Genomic DNA, 22,248 nt, shown 5'->3' on the forward strand with positions numbered 1-22,248 from the left:
AAATAAAGTCAACAAATAAATAACTCTCTTTCTCCCCCTTCCATCTCTCCTTCTCACGCCCCCCCCCCCCCTCCCCCCAGTCGCTGTGGTGCAGGGGGACTTTGTGGAGCCCCCTCCCCCGTACTCCTTCGACTCCCTGGCTGAGGCTGAGACCCGGCTGCCCTGCCAGTTCAAGGTGGAAGTGGGCCAGGTGGTGGTTCAGGTCTGTAGCATGAGTTACTACAGTACCCATAATGCTCTGTTCAACATATCTGGTTTTATCTTAGAAAAGACGTCCCTAACAGAATGGTCTCGTCTCTCATTGTCACAGGTCACCTGGACCAAGGAGAAAGCAGATGGCACCAAGGACCAGATCATCACAGTACACCACACCGACGGACACACAGGTAGGACACATACATATAGATGTTAAAGTACTAAGAGTGTCAACCATCCATCTCTTTATGTATTGGTAGTTCATCTGCTTTGCTAGCCCTCGAAGCCTTACAAGTTATATTTAGAGTGGAAGACAAAACCACATATTCAGTTTCAATCTAGCTACTCCATCTCTCTCTTTTTGCCACCCCCATATCTCACTTCCTCTCTATCTCTCTTTCTAACTCGGTCTTCTTCTCTCTCACCCACCCCCCTCTTCACTCTCCCTGTATGACCCCCCCCCCCTTCTCCTCAATCTCCCCCCTCTCTCAGAGTTTGGTCAGTACTCAGGGCGTGTGCGGTTCAGCAGCAGGAAACCCACCGTGGACTCATCCCTGATCATCATGAACACCGTTGAGTCAGATGAGGGCAGGTACAACTGTCACATCAGCACCTTCCCCTCGGGGAACTTCGAACAACAGCTGTCACTCACCGTGTGGAGTAAGTCCCTCCCCTTGCTTCCCCTTACTCATTGTAGGACTTGGATTTACAGAGTATAATGTCCTGACGACGATGATTATAATAATGATTGATGATGATGTTTACAGGTGTCAGTTGTAGTATTATTAGCTAAAACAATAGCTCTAGTGGTGATAGTAGTCATGTAAGCCACAACTGTCATTGTAACTGTCAGTGTATCCAGCTGTCTTTTTAAGATAAAAGTTCCTGTTTTTTAAACATCTACCTAACAGAGTACTTTAGAAATCTAGATTTCATTAGATTTCAGCTTGGATCATAAAGCTGATCCTAGTTAAGCATTTAAGAACTTCCACCCCCTGAAGCATCATGTCACAATGTTCTAGGATCAGCTTAACCTCCAATTAACAACTAAGACCAGTTCTAAGATCACCTTCCCAAGCACTAAGACCAAGGAATAGTTGATTCCTTTGACATTTGACCCTTGACCCCCGCAGCCACGCCCATCTCCTCCCTGGACCCTGTGGTCCTTGTCGAAGGCCAGTCCTTCCAATTGGCTGCATCCTGCCGCTCTGTGGCCCGCCCTCCGCCCAACCTCTCCTGGGACACAGAACTACCAGGCCAATCACACAACAGGAGTTTGGAGGGTGGTTCAGTCTCCACCCACTTTTCTCTGCATCCCCTGAGGAGTATGGATGGGAAGAGGCTGGACTGTCTGGTGACGCACCCGGCTCTGAAGGAACCACGCAGGATCACCAACAACCTGGTGGTGCACTGTGAGTTTAGACTTCGCATTAAAAGGTCCAATGCAGCCATTTTTATCTCAATATCAAACCATTTCAGGGTAATAAGAGTACCTTCTAGTGATTGTTTTCAATTCAAATGGTCTTAGAAAAGGGCATTTTACAAGGGGATTTTTTGTTGTTGCTGTTATTAACAGAGAGGCTTGGACTTCTCTTTCTTATTGGTCTATTAACTAATTTACCGCATGGTGATGTCACCATGGAAGGCCAAAAATCCAACCCACCAAAACAGGCAGTCTTTTAAAACAGCTCTCACACTAAAAGGGCATTATCATCGTTTTCACAGAATTATTCCAACCTCAGTGTGGAAATATATATAAAACACAGGAAAATCTAGTTTTTGACTGGACTGGGCCTTTAATAACTATGAATCTAGACGTGAGATGAAATATCATTTTTAATTGTGACACTTCACTACATGTTTATACAGACTTCTATGCCTTCGGTGACTTTTCCATTTAATATACCCCTTTTTATTTAAAGTCCCTGGTAGAATTCAGAATCTAAAGTAACTTCATTGTAAGCTGAATGTGCTTCTTTCTCACCAGGAAGATCTTTTACAGCTCATTTTTTATCCTGACTTTATTATTAGTGTGTGTGATTGTGTATTTCTGTGTATCTGCCAGTTCTGCCAAAATAATGACTTTGATCATGTTCCTCTATTCTAGATCCTCCCAATGCAGAGATCTCTGGGTTTGATCAGAACTGGTATGCTGGTCTGGAGGAAGCTGCCCTCAGTTGTGTCAGTGGAGGAAACCCCAAACCACAGAGTTTCAATTGGACCAGGTAACACTTACTTTCCCAACCTACCCTCTCTGCCTGTCTGACTCACATCATGTCTGGCTAATCTGTTTTAGTTTGATTTACTGGTAATTCTATTAGTCAGTTATTAATAGTGGGCCAACCGGGGAGTTCAGGAGTTGTTTTTTGTGCCACTTGCCAGGCAGTCATTGTCAATAATAAGGCGATTGACTTGAATCTTGATTGACTTACATGGTTAAAGAGATTCTCCAGTACTTTTGTAAACTTTTTAGCCAGTAGTTGTGAAAGTGGCGCTCACGAGCCAAAAGTGGTCCCCGAAGATTGCGTACTAGGACACATTTGTGCAGATGTGTGCACCACGTCATTGCTCTCTATTTCACTCTGCTGAGTGTGTATCTAAAAATGCATATAGTCTAGTCCTGCTTTGTGGCCTTTCGCAAAGGCTCTATGTTATACTGATCGCACTATACGTTTTTGTGGGTGTAGATATGGTTGTCCTTGTTCGATAGAGCCATTTGATGTCTTTCAGCAATGTTGCTATTGGTGGATTCATCAGTAAATGTACAATCAGACATATTTTCCAGTCACTGAAAAACGACAACTTGTGTTTGGACGTTGCTTCGTCTCTGGCCCCTGTCCCTCCCCCAAGGCAGGCTTCTTTGAAAAGGAGGTGGACATTAACAACAATCGTTTGGGCAGAATTTTAAGAACTGACCAGATGCAATGGCTTCAAGTGTTTCCTCTAATCAACCCGAATTTGACGATAGAGCATCAATTAGCTAGCAAAGAGGATTCAAAACAAAGACTTGGATTTAGTTAGCGTTAGAAGCTCAGCTACAGCAAATGCCAGCACCAAGAGGGCAGATGACAAATACGGTGCCTAGCTAAGTCAGTTATTTTTCCTGCAAGCCACCTAGCTAACTTTAGTTTATCTATTGAAACCCATATTGTGTATTGCTGGCTAACATTCTACTGTGCTGCCAGTGGCATGTACTCATGGATGCCAAGGGAAACCAGGCTTCCCCAAAAAGTGACCTTCAATTCGCAAGCGGCTGAATGTACAGTATCTCACCGGAGAAAAAATCTGAGCGAGCGAAACAGCGCCCCTATGTCTCTGTATGTGTAGGCCATCTATCTGATGCAGTCTGGTCCAAAAGAGTATGAAATTGTTGCTGCCCGTAGCATTGAATGCAAGGGAAGCCAGCGAGTATTTGGCCTCCCTTGATAATTTTTAAAATAAAATAATAGTCAATCAGCATTGAGCTAAACTGAGTGAGCTCAACTCTGAATGGTCCTGGTGCACCAAAAAAAAGTGTAAAGGGAAGCCAGTTTGGATTTGGCTTCACTCCATTCACATCGAATCGAGAGCATACGTCATTGACAGAAACTCGTTATGTATCTCGTTGTGTTGTTTTCCTCTGGTGGCTAGCTAACTAGCTAAAATTGGTCCTTTCCTAAATTAGCCTTGGATGGAGATAAGGATTTGGACTTGTGGTTTTACTTAATTCTCTGTACTGGCCAATGATTATAACAGCGATTCTGATCCAACCATAAAATAAAACATTGTGCCCCTGGCCTGAGAGGATAGAAGTTTAATATGTAGCTAAATGTAGAAGCCTAATGTTAACAATCTACTGCAAAGATAGCTTGCAGACTTCTGTATTACTATCCAAGTGTGTACCCAAACAATTCGAGCTTCTACTTCTAAAAATTCACCTTTCCAGAAACAAGTTTCTCACTGTTGTCGCTTGCTATAGACCTCCCTCTGCCCCCAGCTGTGCCCTCGATACCATATGTGAATTGATTGCCCCCCATCTATCTTCTGAGCTCGTGCTACTAGGTGACCTAAACTGGGACATGCTTAACACCCCGGCCATCCTACAATCTAAGGTTGAGGCCCTCAATCTCACACAAATTATCAATGAACCTACCAGGTACAACCCCAAATCCGTAAACATGGGCACCCTCATAGATGTCATCCTAACTAACTCGCCCTCCAAATACACCTCTGACGTTTTCAATCAAGATCTCAGCGATCACTGCCTCATTGCCTGCATCCGTAATGAGTCTGCGACCAAACGACCACCCCTCATCACTGTCAAACGCTCCCTAAAACACTTCTGCGAGCAGGCCTTTCTAATCGACCTGGCTGGGGTATCCTGGAATGACATTGACCTCATCCCGTCAGTAGATGATGCCTGGCTATTCTTTAAAATTCCTTCCTCACCATCTTAAATAAGCATGCCCCACTCAAAACATTTAGAACTAGGAATAGATATAGTCCTTGGTTCACTCCAGACCTGTCTGCCCTTGACCAGCACAAAAACATCCTGTGGCATTCTGCATTAGCATTGAATAGCCCCCGTGATATGCAACCTTTCAGGAAAGTTAGGAACAAATATACACAGGCAGTTAGAAAAGCTAAGGCTAGTTTTTTCAAAAAGAAATTTGCATCCTATAGTACTAACTCTAAAAAGTTCTGGGACACTTTAAAGTCCATGGAGAATAAGCACACCTCCTCTCAGCTGTCCACTGCTCTGAGGCTAGGAAACACTGTCACCACCGATAAATCCACTATAATTTGAGAATTTCAAAAAGCATTTCTCTACGGCTGGCCATGCTTTCCACCTGGCTACCCCTACCCCGGTCAACTGCCCGGCACCCTCCACAGCAACCCGCTAAAGCCCCCACCATTTCTCGTTCACCCAAATCCAGATAGCTGATGTTCTGAAAGAGCTGCAAAATCTGAACCCATAGAAATCAGCCGGGCTAGACAATCTGGACCCTCTCTTTCTAAAATTATCTGCAGAAATTGTTGCAACCCCTATTACTAGCCTGTTCAACCTCTCTTTCGTATCGTCTGAGATTCCCAAAGATTGGAAAGCTGCCGCGGTCATCCCCCCCTTCAAAGGGGGTGACACTCTAGACCCAAACTGCTACAGACCTATATCTATCCTACCCTGTCATTCTAAGGTCTTCAAAAGCCACGTTAAACAGATTACCGACCATTTTGAATCTCATCGTACCTTCTCCGCTATGCAATCTGGTTTCAGAGCTGGTCATGGGTGCACCTCAGCCACGCTCAAGGGCCTAAACGACATCATAACCATCATCGATAAGATACATTACTGTGCAGCCCTATTCATCGACCTGGCCAAGGCTTTCGACTCTGTCAATCACCACATTCTTATTGGCAGAGTCGACTGCCTTGGTTTCTCAAATGATTGCCTCGCCTGGTTTACCAACTACTTCTCTGATAGAAGGCCTGTTGTCCGGACCTCTGGCAGTCTCTATGGGTGTGCGAAAGTGTTCAATTCTCAAGCTGATTCTCTTCTCTGTATACATCAATGATGTTGCTCTTGCTGCTGGTGATTCTCTGATCCACCTCTACGCAGACGACACCATTCTGTATACGTCTGGCCCCTCTTTGGACATTGTGTTAACTAACCTCCAGACGAGCTTCAATGCCATACAACTCTCCTTCCGTGGCCTCCAACTGCTCTTAAACGCAAGTAAAGCTAAATGGATGCTATTCAATCGATCACTGCCCACACCTGCTCGCCCGTCTAGCATCACTACTCTGGACGGCTCTGACAACTACAAATACCTGGGTGTCTGGTTAGACTGTAAACTCTCCTTCCAGACTCACATTAAGCATCTCCAATCCAAAATTAAATCTAGAATCGGCTTCCTATTTCACAACAAAGCATCCTTCACTCATGCTGCCAAACATACCCTCGTAAAACTGACCATCCTACCGATCCTCGACTTCGGTGATGTCATCTATAAAATAGCCTCCAACACTCTACTCAACAAACTGGATACCGTCTATCACAGTGCCATCCGTTTTGTCACCAAAGTCCCATACACTACCCACCATTGCGACCTGTACGCTCTCGTTGGTTGGCCCTCGCTTCATACTTGTCGCCAAACCCACTGGCTACAGGTTATCTACAAGTCTCTGCTAGGTAAAGCACCGCCTTATCTCAGCTCACTGGTCACCACAGTAGCACCCACCCGTAGCACGTGCTCCAGCAGGTATATCTCACTGGTCACCCCCAAAGCTAATTCTTCCTTTGGCTGCCTCTCCTTCCAGTTCTCTGCTGCCAATGACTGGAACGAACTGCAAAAATCTCTGAAGCTGGAGACTCATATCTCCCTCACTAGCTTTAAGCACCACCTGTCAGAGCAGCTCACAGATCACTGCACCTGTACATAGCCCATCTGTAAACAGCCCATCTATCTACCTACCTCATCCCCGTACTGTATTTATTTATTTATGTTGCTCCTTTGCACCCCAGTTATCTCTACTTGCACATTCATCTTCTGCACATCTACCATTCCAGTGTTTAATTGCTATATTGTAATTACTTTGCCACCATGGCCTATGTATTGCCTTAATTTACCTCATTTGCACTCACTGTATATATAATTTTTGTTTTCTTTTGTTCTACTGTATTATTGACTGTATGTTGTGTTTATTCCATGTGTAACTCTGTGTTGTTGTATGTGTCGAACTGCTATGCTTTATCTTGGCCAGGTCGCAGTTGCAAATGAGAACTTAAAGATGAAATTTGAACTTAAAGATGAAAAGATGAAATTTTAATTAAAAAAACAAAAAAACAACTAGTTAACGTTGCCCATGAAAGGACATTAGGCTAGCGAGCAAGCATTTTAGCCAGGTAGCCTAGGACAACAAAACATTTAAGCATGTACTGTATGACAGCGTGGTAGAACGTTTTGTCAACATGAAAGAGAGGAGGATGGCATTGGCATTTCACTACAAGTAGTGTGAGTCAACATGTTTTTTGTTGTTGTTGCAAAGCACTCCCACGCACACAAATCAGAGCCATGGTCATCCACATTATATTTAGCTTACATTGATTGTACTAAATTGTTTTTGGTATCTTTTAGTTCGAACTGTATTGGACTAAGCAGAGGTGATTACATGATGTTGAAATGTTGAAGTTGAAATAGTGCTGGAACAGTGGAGGCAGCTCCTGTTTTCTTTGTGACTTGCGGTAACTCTCCGTGGTTCTAAATCAATAGTTGTTTAGTGGTCCGAAAACGACGGAAACATTAACTTGCTTGACCATGCTGTAAGTTATGTAACTGCTTGTTCCATGCAATATGCTTTGTGGAGGTTACTCTCTGGCTTTGTGATGAAACAAAGGTGTGGTTGAAATGATTCTGCCACTGTGTCTTCTTATTGTCTCAGCCTTAGGCCTATATATCACAGTGGCAAGGCATATGAAATGGTTATAGAGCAAACAATGCAATGGTCACAACATATAGGTTCTAATATGGCATTTTTTCCCCTGGCTCATCTTCCACAGTGATTTTACCCACACACCACCACTGTGTGTTACAGTGGGGGGGACATGTAATTATTTGTCTGTTTGCCAACTTGACTAGGTAGCTAGCTAACTAAACTAGCTAAACAACTACTGGTAGCCATATCTATGATTAAAAATAGAAAAGGTTTTACAATCAGATCTTTTGTATCTCAATTGTAAAACCTCTTCTCTTTTTAGTCTTAGATATGGCTAGCTTATCGTAAGAGTAGGAGTGTTAACCCCGGTGTCATGGCTAAATTCCCAATCTCGCCCTCATCCCATCACGGTCACCTAATCATCCCCAGTTTACAACTGTCTCATTCATCCCCCTCCTCTCCCATGTAACTATTCCCCAAGTCGTTGCTGCAAATGAGAATGTGTTCTCAATCAACTCACCTGGTAAAATAAGGGTAAAGTTAAACAATTAAAATAATAATAACAATAATATTTGCCTAAGCATGCCTGATAGACATGGCTGCAGGTAGATACTGTGTGCCTACCTACTTAAGCTCATTTGTATGAGTGTTATGCCATATTTCTTTCTATTGGGCTAGGTGTTGTTGTACATGTAATCTCTGTGCCTTTGCACATGTATGCATGTTAAAATAGTCTACCCTCATGTTGATGTCATGCTGGCACGGTTCAACTGTTGTTAAAACTGTGCAACAGAGTAGGAGTCTCATAAAATGTCAATCTCTAGTTGCAAGGTGTAACAATCTCAATTCCAGTGGGTCAGAAGTTTACATAGACTAAGTTGACTGTGCCTTTAAACAGCTTGGAACATTGCAGAAAATGATGTCATGGCTTTAGAAGCTTCTGATAGGCTAATTGACATCATTTGAGTCAATTGGAGGTGTACCTGTGGATGTATTTCAAGGCCTACCTTCAAACTCAGTGCCTCTTTGCTTCGATATAACCTGAAAGGCCGCTCAGCAAGGAAGAATCCACTGCTCCAAAACCGCCATAAAAAAGCCAGACTACGGTTTGCAACTACACATGGGGACAAAGATCTTAGTTTTGGAGAAATGTCCTCTGGTCTGATGAAACAAAAACAGAACTTGTTTGGCCATAATGACCATCGTTATGTTTGGATGAAAAAGGGGGAGGCTTGCAAGCCAAAGAACACCATCCCAACCGTGAAGCACGGGGATGGCAGCATCATGTTGTGGGGGTGCTTTGCTGCAGGAGGAACTGGTGCACTTCACAAAATAGATGGCATCATGAGGTAGGAAAATTCTGTGGATATATTGAAGCAACATCTGAAGACATCAGTCAGGAAGTAAAAGCTTGGTCGCAAATGGGTCTTCCAAATGGACAATGACCCCAAGCATACGTCCAAAGTTGTGGCAAAATGGCTTAAGAACAACAAAGTCAAGGCATTGGTGGACATCACAAAGCACTGACCTCAATCCTATAGAACATTTGTGGGCAGAACTGAAAAAGCATGTGCGATCAAGGAGGCCTACAAACCTGACTCAGTTACACCAGCTCTGTCAGGTGGAAGGGGCCAAAATTCACCCAACTTATTGTGGTAAGCTTGTGGAAGGCTACTTGAAATGTCTGACCCAAGTTAAACAATTTAAAGGCAATGCTACCATATACTAACAGAGTGTATGTAAACTTCTGACCTACTGGGAATGTGATGAAAGAAATAAAAGCTGAAATAAATAATTCTCTACTATTATTCTGACATTTCACATTCTTAAAATAAACTGGTGATCTTAACTGACCTAAAACAGGGAATTTTTACTAGGATTAAATGTCAGGAATTGTGAAACTGAGTTTAAATGTATTTGGCTAAGGTGTATGTAAACGTCCGACTTCAACTGTACATACAGTGCATTCTGAAAGTATTCAGACCCCTTTACTTTTTCCAAATTTTGACAAAGCAAAAACAGGTTTTTAGATTTTTTTGCAAATATATGAAAAATACAAAACTGAAATATCACATTTACATAAGCATTCAGACCCTTTACTCAGCACTACCTTTGACAGTGATTACAGAGTGTTATTGGTTATGATGCTATAAGCTTGGCACACCTGTATTTGGGGAGTTTCTCCCATTCTTCTCTGCAGATCTTTTTAAGCTCTTCTCAAGTTGGATGGGGAGTGTCGCTGCACAGCTATTTTCAGGTCTCTCCAGAGATGTTCCATTTGTTTCAAGTCTGAGCTCTGGCTGGACCACTCAAGGACATTTAGAGACTTGTCCCGAAGCCACTCCTGCATTGTCTTGGCTGTGTACTTAGAGTCATCGTCTTGTTGAAAGGTGTACCTTGCCCCTGTCTGAGATCCTGAACACTCTGCAGAATGCTGTGGTAGCCATGCTGGTTCAGTGTGCCTTGAATTCTAAACAAATCACTGACAGTGTCACCAGCAAAGCACCCCCACACCATCATACCTCCTCCTCAATGCTTCATGGTGGGAACCACACATGCGGAGATCATCCGTTCACCAACTCTGCATCTCACAAAGACACGACAGTTGGAACCAAAAATCTAAAATTTGGACTCATCAGACCAAAGGACAGATTTCCACAGGTCTAATGTCCATTGCGCGTGTTTCTAGGCCCAATCAAGTCTCTTCTTCTTATTGGTGTCCTTTAGTAGTTGTTACTTTGCAGCAATTGGACCATGGAGACCTGATTAACAGTCTCCTCTGAACAGTTGATGTAGAGATGTGTCTGCTACTTGAACTCTGTGAAGCATTTATGTGGACTGCAATCTGAGGTGCAGTTAATTGTCGAATTCTGAGGCTGGTAACTCTAATGAACTTATCCTCTGCAGCAGAGGTAACTCTGGGTCTTCCTTTCCTGTGGCGGTCCTCATGAGAGACAGTTTCATCATATCACTTGATAGTTTTTACAACTGCACTTGAAAAAACGTTTAAAGTTCTTGAAATGTTACGTATTGACTGACCTTCATGTCTTAAAGTAATGGACTGTCATTTCTCTTTGCTTATTTGAGCTGTTCTTGCAATAATATGGACATGGTCTTAGTCCAAATATGGCTATCTTCTGTATACCACCCTGACCTTGTCACAACACAACTGATTGGCTCAAACGCATTAAGGAAAGAAATTCCACAAATGAACTTTTAACAAGGCACACCTGTTAATTGAAATGCATTCCAGGTGACTACCTCATGAAGCTAGTTGAGAGAAAGCCAAGAGTTCAACAGGAGGTTTGTGGCACCTTAACTGGGGAGGACGGGCTCGTGGTAATGGCTGGAGCAGAATTAGTGGAGTTGTATCAAATACATCAAACACATGGTTTGATTGCATTCCATTTACTTCGTTCCAGCCATTATTATGAGCTGTCCTCCCCTCAGCAGGCTCCACTGATATACTCTGGACTCCGACATTGTTCATCCTAATATTTCAATATTTCTTAATTCCATTCTTTTACTTTTTAGATGTGCGTGTATTGTTGTTAGATATTACTGCACCGTTGGAGCTAGGAACACAATCATTTTGCTACACCCGCAGTAACATCTGCTAAATATGTGTATGCGACCAATGCAATTGTATTTTATTTATCAGGCTTCGGTACACTGGCAATGGTTGGCTTGGGAAGCTAAGACTCTTTGCGATGGGCCTGAACTGTCTGCGGTGAACGGCCAGCTGGATAAGACTCTGCCAAAAGTGGTGTAGGGCTTCTTAACCACCAAATGTTTGGTCTTCTTGTAGAAGATTTGCTGGTACTGCACATCTCCTGGAAAGATATGGTTGTGGTCTTAGCATTTTACACTTTTTGTGGAAGGGACAAAGGTATCAGGTATCAACCGAATGGGACCGGCTAGCGTATTGCTTAATGAGGGGACATTGGGAGCTGCTTCTGAGAGAAAAGATAAATCAATAAAGTGAATGGGCTGGGTGGCTAAAGATGTGAAAAGTCTTAGGAAGGCAGTGCGTACACAGTATGAATTGTTGTGTATGGGAGATTGAGGAGAAATGGCACCTCAATCGCTCTCATACACAACAATAAATGTACTGTCTAAGCACAACCCTGCGCAACCAAAAACCCCTTACACATCTCAAAGAGCTGTCTGTAAACCTCCCCCAGTCCATTGACAGATCATCCTTGTCAACAGAAGCCCTTTGGAGGGGAATTTTGTGGATGTCTTTGTATTAGGTTTTGAGAATCTGCAGAGAGAATAATGAGGTGATTGTGTCATTACTGTTGTAGTCTTGATTTTATATCTTTCAGTGTCCCTTGCTGGTTTCTGTCCCACAATCTTGCTGTGCTCCATAACTGCAAGGTGTGTTCCGTTCCTCATGCTTGTGTACCCAAAATGCCTCCACTTTGGGGTATTTTTCAGCAGGCCACTGTGAAATGACTCCAGATAACCTGAGTTTTACAAAAAGAAAAGGTAAAAAGAGAAGAGGTGTAGACTAAATTGATTACATGGCCTGGAAGGTATTCTGTGGTCCTCATGCTAACTATCCACCTGTAACCCCATAACACACTACCCAATTCATGTTTATACCATGCTTACTGGAAATTTAGCTATTTTAGACATCACCTTGTAAATATTTTTGTCAATTTACTTTCACCTTGTGCAGAGCTAGGGTTTGGAAGCACATCTTGGTGGAATGAGATTCTGCACCACAGGAGTTTGGTGGCAACTTAATTGGGGAGGATAGGCTTGTGGCAATGACTGAAGCAGAATTTTTGGAATGGTATCAAATACATCAAACACGGGGTTTGATGCAATTCCATTTGCTATGTTTCAGCCATTATTATGAGCCGTCCTCCCCTCAGCAGCCTCCACTACAAGTACCACCTACAAGAAAATGCACAACAATACACAATTTAACCACTACACTTAATTGCATTGATCTCTATTAGACTGGCTAGCTATGCATACCTAACATGGACCTTCCAATACTGTCAGCTTGCTGTTATCTAACTAGCGTCACAAAATTGACAACAAGATTGCTAGCCAGCTGAGACTGGCTGAGAACCAACCATAGATTTATACAGATTCATCATTGCCACCAACAGTTAGCTGTATGGACAATTCTATTTTTAGTAACGGAGTGTTTTCCAGACATGGGTGGAATAAATGGCTACCAAATTGAGATACTTTATTTGGTAACATTAGCTATCTTACGTCAGCTAACGTCAGTCAAAAATAGAACAAATAAACAAACATGTTTACTCTGCTGAAGGTAGTTAAGTTACCAGTCCAGCAGTGACCACCATGGCATAGGCGAAATTGATTGACCGTGTGTATACTGAAAGATACTGTAGATAGCTATATGATTTAGCTGATTGGCTTTCAGAGTTCAATACAGGACTGCAACGTTAGCTAGCTAACTTATCCAGCTAGGCTAGCAAGCTAGCTAACGTTAGGTCACCTCTAATTGAGAATATTCTGTTTTGTTCTGAAGGGGAAAAAAATTGATGGTATCGCATCACTTCTCAGCTGTCATCGAAATGGATTCCCCATCAGTTCATCCTGATAATCTTTAGGTCACCGCATCATTCTTGATAGCCGCAGAATCAGTCTTGTAGGTAGAATGGTGAAATATGACGCTTGTTTGTAATTAGGACAGCCAGGCATAGAACATCACACGGGCATGAGGACAAACAGTGAAAAATAAACGTTTTCTAAAAAAAAATCTTGCCTAAAGAAGTCCTGAGATTACTGTGTGTTGGTCGGTCGAAGTAAACAACACCATTATTCAAGTTTTTGTGCACGTCTCCTCTACCTAGCGTGCGGTATCAGTATTCACTATGAATGCCGGACTTTGAGGTTCACTATGAGCAGACCAATACACAGGGAGTCGAAACTTCCCGATTCTACCAGTGAAACGAAAATGTTCTAGCTTGTAGTTTGGATAAATGTGATGTTGATGATATAGTAATGACTATATGTCAAGGTGAAATACCCCTTCAATAGTTGCCAAAGTTCCCGGAGCATGTAGTACAGTGGAGGCTACTGAGGGGAGGACGGATCATAATAATGGCTGGAATGGATGGCATGTATTTGACCATTCCACTGAGTCCGCTCAAGCCATTAACACGATCCCGCCCTCCCCAATTAAGGTGCCACCAACCTCCTGTGAGGTTTTTAAATAAAGGTTAGATAAATAGTAATACACTTTTGGTTCAGGGACAGTTCAAATGGAACATCTATCTCAGATATATTGTCATTCACGGTGGTGATTGCCGACAGTGCTAAAGTAATCCAATGAAGGCAGAGAGAGCCGACTGAAGTTCTTGTGGTTTTTCACTTGAGTACTTTTTCTGGCAGCGTTTGGAAGGCATCCTGCTGTTAGGTGGATTAAACCATTCTCTGGGTGTGGTAGAGGGTGGAGGTAAAACTAACCATCTATTGAAAATTAATAATTCTTAATAAAATTACAGATGGGCCTTTAGGGAAAGTGACACATGTGTGTCAGGCTGTATGTCTGGTTAGATTTATAGAAGTTATGATTGAGTATGATTAATTATGTTTTCTATATTTTTATATGTGGTTTACTAGATCGTGTGAGAAATTTGTCACCAAGTCTAAAGCTGTTAGTCACATGAACACACCTACAGTAAGGTGTGTTTGCGTGTGAGTAACAGATATATACCACACACACGAAAGTACAAAGACACAAGACACCCACAACCCCCCCCCCCCCCCCCCCCACAAACACACACACACACTGACTCACCTCTATCTCACACTTTTATACTTAAGACCCAGATCTCTTTTTTACATTCAATCTCTCCTTACTTGATCACAAACTTTCATACTTATCCTAACACACACACACACACACACACACACACACACACACACACACACACACACACACACACACACACACACACACACACACACACACACACACACACACACACACACACGCCCGTTGCAGTGGGAAAACCAGTTTCCTTCTTTGTACTTGTCAATGCAAAGCAGCAGCAGAAGTAATAACCCTGCTGTCATAGTGTCGTGTTGCAGCTTGTGCAAGGGCAGACAGAGGAGACAGTTTCACAAGAGGGAGGGGAGGGGAAGGGGGGGGCAAAGGGAAGAGTGTGGGCCACGAAAAGAAGGGATGAAAGACAAGGAACTGGGGAAGGGGAAGAAGGAGTGGGGAGGTATGGGGGTAAGGAATTGGATTTGTTTGGAACATAATCATGCTGTGTGATCTATATCTATATGCAAAACTGTACGGTTCCTGTTTCTGGTTCCTCCTGCTCAAATGGGGGTATGTTCAAAAGGTCCAAAACACAGCTCAAAGCTAGAGTAGTGGTCAGAAAAAGCCATTTTAATGAATTTGTTGCGCCCACAAATTCTTAGTCATGTTTTTCTTTATATCACTGTTGTGGTCCTTTCAGGGAAGTGTGGTTGGTGATCCATAGTCAATATTATTTTGGGCTGTGTTGCTATGATATTGCGGTTAGTGTTGTTGTTTTGAATGCGATGTTTTGTGCGTTACTGATGGGTGTGTTAAAGGGGTGCATTCAGGTTCAATTAAGTACCTTGTGGTGTTGTTGGGTGTTTATAGAGTTATGGCATTCAGACCATTATTGTAAGATATAAACAGTACTGTTCTGTTAAACCCAATGTTAAGTGCTATAGTATTTCTGTTATGTGCAGAAAGGGCAGAGACTTACCAGAGGGCGTGACCACAGGGAATGGATCCTTGCTGTTTAATCGGCCCCTCGTCCTGACGGACGCTGGCATCTACCAATGTGTGGCCATGAACTCTGTGGGGGTGGATAACGCAGAGGTGGAGATCACTGTGACAGGTAGGTTGGGCTATCACTCATGTTAGAGAGTGATATTGAATGAGTAATAATTGTCTTACTTTAGTCCTGGATATATATGTTGTATTTTATTTTTCATTTATTTTTGTATCCTGAAACAAAATTCTGTGAAATACCTTTGTTCTGTTAAACAAAGAAGTTTAGCTAACAAAGCCAGTTTATACAATCACACACACATTTTCAAAATGATGTGTATTTCTGTATCTCTTTGAATATGACATCACTTCCTATTGTCCTTCTCCCTCAGAGTTGCCTCAGAAGCAGGCGTCGTTCGACAGTCTCCTGATGGTAATAGTGGGAGGAGTGGCCGGAGTACTGCTTCTAGTCATGATCATCATAGTCATCTCTGTGACCCGTCACCACAAACGCAAGAACAAGAAACTGTCGAGGGAACTCACTGTGAGGAAGTATGTTTTCAAACTTTACAGTAACTCCCCTAAAATCGTTATAGAATCTTAAGGATAAATGTTACGCCGAAACAGTAATTCAGAATATTTTACAATGCCTCTGTCTCTCAGGGAGGAGATCAGTACTCTCTCCAGACAGGCATCTTTCAGGAAAATGAACTCAGTCAGTATGGACACTAGAGGACAGGTAGGATATTAAATCACCATATCTTACAGTATGTGGCAGTGGAGGCTGGTGGGAGGAGCTATAGGAGGATGGGCTCATTATAATGGCTGGAATTAAATAAATGGAACGGAGTCAAACATATGGTTTTCATGTCTGATACCGTTCTATTTAGTCCATTCCAGCCATTACAATGAGCCCGTCCTCCTATAGCTCCTCCAACTAGCCTCCACTGGTCTGTGGTCTAGGCATGCTGTCATTCTGTAAATAAATACTGGCACTTCCATGAGCATTATCTATTTGCTTGAAGTTAATATGGTCATTTTTTTCTCTCTCTCCCTCACTCTATGTCCCTGTCTCATTCTCTCCCCCCTCCCTCCCTCTCTCCCTTCCCTCTCTTTCTTATCCCCTGTTCTTTTAGACAGAGGAGGATATCCCTCTCAGAGTGGAGGGGACACTGCGGACCAGTCTGTCCTCCGTAGTGGTCAGTCTCCATTTCACTCTTTCTCTGCATGTGAGGGAGACCTCTGATTTAGCCTCCAGATGCATGGCCGCTAAGTTCTGAGCTGCGCAGGGCAGGCAAATCTCATTCTAATTTTAACATTTGTTTAAAGTGATCTTTTTCTCCCTTTCCTTCACACACAGGAGCAAGGGCGCATTAGGGAGAGTCGATCTACTCTGGTAGGGGGCGGGGGGCTAGACTACCTGGGTCGACCTGTTCTGTACAATTCTTCACGAAGAGGGAGGGAGAGCAGAGCCATGGACAGAGAGGAGGAGAACAGACTTAGGGTGGAGTCAAATGAGCAGAACAGCACCATGTCTTTGGTAAGTGTGTGTGTGTGTGTGTGTGTGTGTGTGTGTGTGTGTGTGGGGGGGGGGGGGGGGGGTGCAAAATTCAGAATAATTTGTATAAATTCACTGTTCTTTCAGAAATCATGGTTGCAATTTCTGATGCAATGCTAGACTTGAGGCATCACAAATGGCATACTCAATTTCTTGTAAACCTTTTAAACTCATAGGTTTAGTAGAGATTGCTAGAGATACTCAAATGATCTATAGTTATGGATGAGTCGTATTTTCCTTTATCTAACCACATATTTACCACTTGTCTCACAGTCAAACCATCTCCACCCCCCTCTCCAACCCTCTCCCTTCCCCATGGAACAGTCCGTCGAGCTGCTGAGGTCCCTGACCGGCAGTGCCATCATCCCAACGGAGTGGGGTTTACATATAAGACAGGGGCCCGGTAGCAGGAACACCCACTCCCCTCTCAGTTGCAACAACCCGCCCATCACAGACGACGAAGACGAGGATGAAGGTGTGGAGGGGGAGTGGGAAACGTGCCCGAGGATGAGTCCGTTGGATCAGGGGAGGTCAGAAGACCAGGACAGCAAGACCAACAGTTCTCAGATCTCAGAAGTAGAATGTGGACTCAACCCTCACTTCCAGCAGAACAATGGAACATTGAGACCCAAACCGCTCCCCAAATACCAGCCCAATGGCATCCTCCTCACCTCATCACCACACGCCTCCTTCATCCACAAGGCCCAGATTGTATAGGGCGGTAGGGCTGGGTAAGGGCCGGTGACATATTCTACGATGAGGCACACTTTGCTACACAACACCACTCTAACAGTGCTTTGTATGTGATTGGTTGTGACTGTTTGGGATATAAGGTCGTTGGTGGCATACCTCGGTGGCAGCCAGTTTACCTACTTTTCACTTCTGAAATATACCTCCACCTTCGCCTCAAGCGCTCAGACATTTATGATCAGCAAGTAAAGCTTCTTTCAAGAAAGACTCCTTGGCGTAGAGATACAAATATGTAACACATACATATCACAGGGGAGAAGCTGGACACGCGTGATGTCAAATTAAAAGCACATGAATGTCAGGTTGGACATAGACAGACCAAAGTAGTCTTTGTATCACAGCAATAATAATCCCTCCAGGCCCAGGAAGCATCCAACTGAGAGGAACTAAGAGACTGCCGTGCTTTATTATTGTAAAGCTTTTTTGCTACAACGACTTGGTGACAGGACTAAGGTGCAAGATTAGAATATCAACTACGCACCAATAGAGCCTGCCTAGTGGAATCCATGTTGGCGAACTTCCACCCTCCTTCCTTCTAGATGAGGATACATCCCGTAGTGTTCTGTTCACCCTAAGACGGAGTCCATCTTTTTGACTTGACGTGTGGGAGGAGTTTATCTGGAGAATACCTCTCCTTGCCATGAAACGTGGGTGTGCACAAACTTTGAACTCGCTGTAGTCTAAGATGTCAAAAGCTGAAGACTGCATTTTAGACAAGAGGTTAAAAAAAAGCATCTGACACCTGAGCACAGTGAGAGCCTATGTGTAAATGTACTAGAAGTGGGAAAAAGTATTGTTCTTCTATTTTCTTACGCCACAGACAAGATAACTGCAATATGCCTTTGTTTGTATGAATACAGTAAAAATAGCCTTTGCTTTGTAGGCCAAAATAGTATTATGTTTGAATCTACTGTATTATAATAACTTGAGTGCGGCCAAAATGACACCTTATTCCCTACATAATGCACTACTTTTGACCAGAGCCCTATGAGCCCTGGGCAAAAGTAGTGCACTAGATAGGGAATAGGATGCAATTTCATGCTGTACATAAGTGTTTCTTTCATGCCATGTTCCTGGGAACATCTTACTGTATTTCACAGGTTTGTACACATATACTTGTAATTCAGTGGAGGCTGGTGGGAGGAGCTATAGGAGGATGGGTTCATTGTAATGGCTGGAATGGTATAGATGGAACAGAGTCAAACATGTGGTTTCCATATGTGCAATGTGTTTCATACCGTTCCATCATTCCTTTTCAGCCATTACAATGAGCCAGTCCTCCTATAGCTCCTCCCATCAGCCTCCACTGCTGTAATTGTATTTTATGCACAGGCTTCCATGTATGAAACGTTGGACTCACACACACATTCTTCTTTAGGAGAGCAGTGGTATCATTCCGTGGTTTTTAACTCTTTTCCTTTGTATAATACTATAACGCTATCTCTAAGTGAATGTATTACCTACATGCACTGAGTGTACAAAACATTATGAACACCTGCTCTTTCCATGACATAGACTGACAAGGTAAATCCAGGTGAAAGCTGTGATCCCTTATTGATGTCACTTGTTAATCCACTTCAATCAGTGTAGATGAAGGGGAGGAGACAGGTTAAAGAAGTATTTTTAAGCCTTGAGACAATTGAGACATGAATTGTGTTTATGTGCCATTCAGAGGGTGAATGGGCAAGACAAAATATTTAAGTGCCTTTAAACTGGGTATGGTAGTAGGTGCCAATGCGTACTGGTTTGTGTTAAGAACTGCAATGCGGCTGGGTTTTTCACGCTCAACAGTTTTCAATGTAAGTAGTCCGGGTGGCCATTTAATTAACTGTTCAGAAGTCTTATGGATTGGGGGTAGAAGCTGTTAAAGAGCCTTTTCGTCCTAGACTTGGCGTTCTGGTACCGCTTGCCGTGCGGTAGCAGAGAGAACAGTCTATGACTTGGGTGACTGGAGTCTTTGACCATTTTTGGGCCTTCCAATGACACCGCCTAGGTACTGGATGTCAGGAAGTTTGGCCACGGTAATGTACTGGACCGTACGCACTACCCTCTGTAGCGCCTTACGGTCAGATGACAAGCAGTTGCCATACCAGTTGGTGATGCAACCGGTCAGGATGCAACCGGTCACTTTTCGAGGATCTGGGGACCAATGACAAATCTGTTCAGTCTCCTGAGGGGGAAAAGGTGCCGTCGTGCTCCTCTTCACAACTGTCTTGGTGTGTTTGGACCATGATAGCCTTGATAGCCTTTCAAAGCACCTTATGGCTACGGATGTGAGTGCTATGGGTCCGTAGTCATTTAGGCAGGTTGCCTTCGTGTTCTTGGGCACAGGGACTATGGTGGTCTGCTTGAAACATGTTGATATTACAAACTCAGTCAGGGACATGTTGAAAATGTCAGTGAAGACACCTGCCAGTTGGTCAGCACATGCCCGGAGCACACGTCATGGTAAACCGTCTGGCCCCGCGGCCTTGTGTATGTTGACCTGTTATAAGGTCTTACTCACGTCGACTACGGAGAGTGTGATCACACAGTCGTCCGGAACAGCTGATGCTCTCATGCATGCCTCGAAGCAAGCATAGAAGTGATTTAGCTCGTCTGGTAGGCTCGTGTCACTGGGCAGCTCGTGACTGTGCTTCCCTTTGTAGTCTGTAATAGTTTGCAAGCCCTGCCACATAAGAAGAGCGTCGGAGCCGGTGTAGTACGATTCAATCTTAGCCTTGTATTGACACTTTTCCTGTTTGATGGTTCGTCGGAGGGCATAGCAGGATTTTTTAGAAGCCTCCGGGTGAGCTGAAATAAAATATTACAGATATGTTCCATTATGCACAAAAAGCTAATTTAATCAGAAGCCAGCACATTCCTGTTAGTGAGCATTTCTCTTTTTCCAAGATAATCCATCCACCTGACAGGTGTGGCATATCAAGAAGCTGATTAAACAGCATGATCATTCCACAGGTGCACAATAAAAGGCTACTCTAAAATGTGCAGTTTTGTCACACAACACAATGACACAAATGTCTCAAGTTTTGAGGGAGCGTGCAATTTGCATGCTAACTGCAGAGAATTGATTGTTAATTTCTCTACCATAAACCGCCTCCAATGTTGTTTTAGAGAATTTGGCAGTACGTCCAACTGACCTCACAACTGCAGACCACGTGTATGGCGTTGTGTGGGCGAGCGGTTCCCCATGGTGGCAGGAGGGTTATGGTATGGACAGCCCAAAATCCCGAGGCCCATTGTGTCATCCATCCGCCGCCATCACCTCGTGTTTCAGCATGATAATGCACGGCCTCATGTCGCAAGGATCTGGACACAATTCCTGGAAGCTGAAATGTCCCAGTTCTTCCACGGCCTGCATACTCACCAGATATGTCACCCATGTATGACAGCGTGTTCCAGTTTCTGCCAATATACAGCAACTTCGCACATTGAAGAGGAGTGGGACAACATTCCACAGGACACAATCAACAGCCTGATCAACTAAATGCGAAGGAGATGTGTCATGCTGCAGAAAGCAAATGGTGGTCACACTCACACCAGATACTGACTGCTATTCTTATCCACACCCCTATCATATCTGTATTCCTAGTCATGTGAAATACATAGATTAGGGCCTAATTTATTTATTTCAATTGACTGATTTCCTTATATGAACTGTAACTCAGAAAAATCTTTGAAACTGTTGCATGTTGCGTTTATTTCTGTTTTTATATTTTTGTTTATATCAACCCGGGTATTTTTTTTAGATGACAAGACATTATCAATCAAATGTATTTATAAAGCCCTTACATCAGCTGATGTCACAAAGTGCTGTACAGAAACCCAGCCTAAAACCCCAAACAGCATGCAATGCAGGTGAAGAAGCATGGTGGCAAGGAAAAGAGCCTAGGAAGAAACCTAGAGGAACCAGGTTGTGAGGGGTGGCCAGTCCTCTTTTTGGCTGTGCCGGGTGGAGATTATAACAGAACATGGCCAAGATGTTCAAATGTTCATAGATGACCAGCAGGGTCAAATAATAATAATCACAGTGGTTGTCGAGGGTGCAACAGGTCAGCACTTCAGGAGTAAATGTCAGTTGGCTTTTCATAGCCGATCATTTAGAGTATCTCTACCGCTCCTGCTGTCTCTAGAGAGATGAAAACAGCAGGTCTGGGACAGGTAGCACGCCCAGTGAACAGGTCAGGGTTCCATAGCCGCAGGCAGAACAGTTTAAACTGGAGCAGCGGCACAACCAGGTGGACTGGGGACAGCAAGGAGTCATCAGGCGAGGTAGTCCTGAGGCATCGTCCTAGGGCTCAGGTCCTCTGTGTGTGTGTGTGTGTGTGTGTGTGTGTGAGTGAGTGCGAGAATACTTAAATTCACACAGGACACCGGATAAGACAGGAGAAATACTCCAGATGTAACAGACTGACCCTAGCCCTCTGACACAAACTACTGCAGCATAAATACTGGAGGCTGAAACAGGAGGGGTCGGGAGACACTGTGGCCCCGTTGGACGATATCCCTGGACAGGACCAAACAGGAAGGATATAACCCCACCCACTTTGCCAAAGCACAGCCCCACAGCACTAGAGGGATATCT

At 43.7% G+C, this 22,248-nt stretch overlaps 1 protein-coding gene across 1 annotated transcript in view; it reads left to right on the plus strand.

Annotated features, from left to right (window-relative positions):
- LOC110531693 (nectin-4) overlaps positions 1-20,647 on the plus strand; it is a 25,544-nt gene extending 4,897 nt beyond the window's left edge. Inside the window, exons 2-12 of the mRNA XM_036987527.2 lie at positions 81-202; positions 311-386; positions 688-855; positions 1,329-1,607; positions 2,303-2,420; positions 15,331-15,482; positions 15,748-15,907; positions 16,019-16,094; positions 16,492-16,554; positions 16,716-16,895; positions 17,187-20,647. Coding sequence (XP_036843422.2) covers positions 81-202; positions 311-386; positions 688-855; positions 1,329-1,607; positions 2,303-2,420; positions 15,331-15,482; positions 15,748-15,907; positions 16,019-16,094; positions 16,492-16,554; positions 16,716-16,895; positions 17,187-17,630 — 1,838 coding nt within the window. The 3' untranslated portion in view covers positions 17,631-20,647. The remainder of the gene's footprint in view (positions 1-80; positions 203-310; positions 387-687; positions 856-1,328; positions 1,608-2,302; positions 2,421-15,330; positions 15,483-15,747; positions 15,908-16,018; positions 16,095-16,491; positions 16,555-16,715; positions 16,896-17,186) is intronic.
- Positions 20,648-22,248: the final 1,601 nt, after the last annotated feature.

Source organism: Oncorhynchus mykiss, chromosome 9 (assembly GCF_057628025.1).
Source record: "Oncorhynchus mykiss isolate SJ-2025 chromosome 9, ASM5762802v1, whole genome shotgun sequence".
In the NCBI taxonomy this organism is placed as follows: Eukaryota; Metazoa; Chordata; class Actinopteri; order Salmoniformes; family Salmonidae; genus Oncorhynchus; species Oncorhynchus mykiss.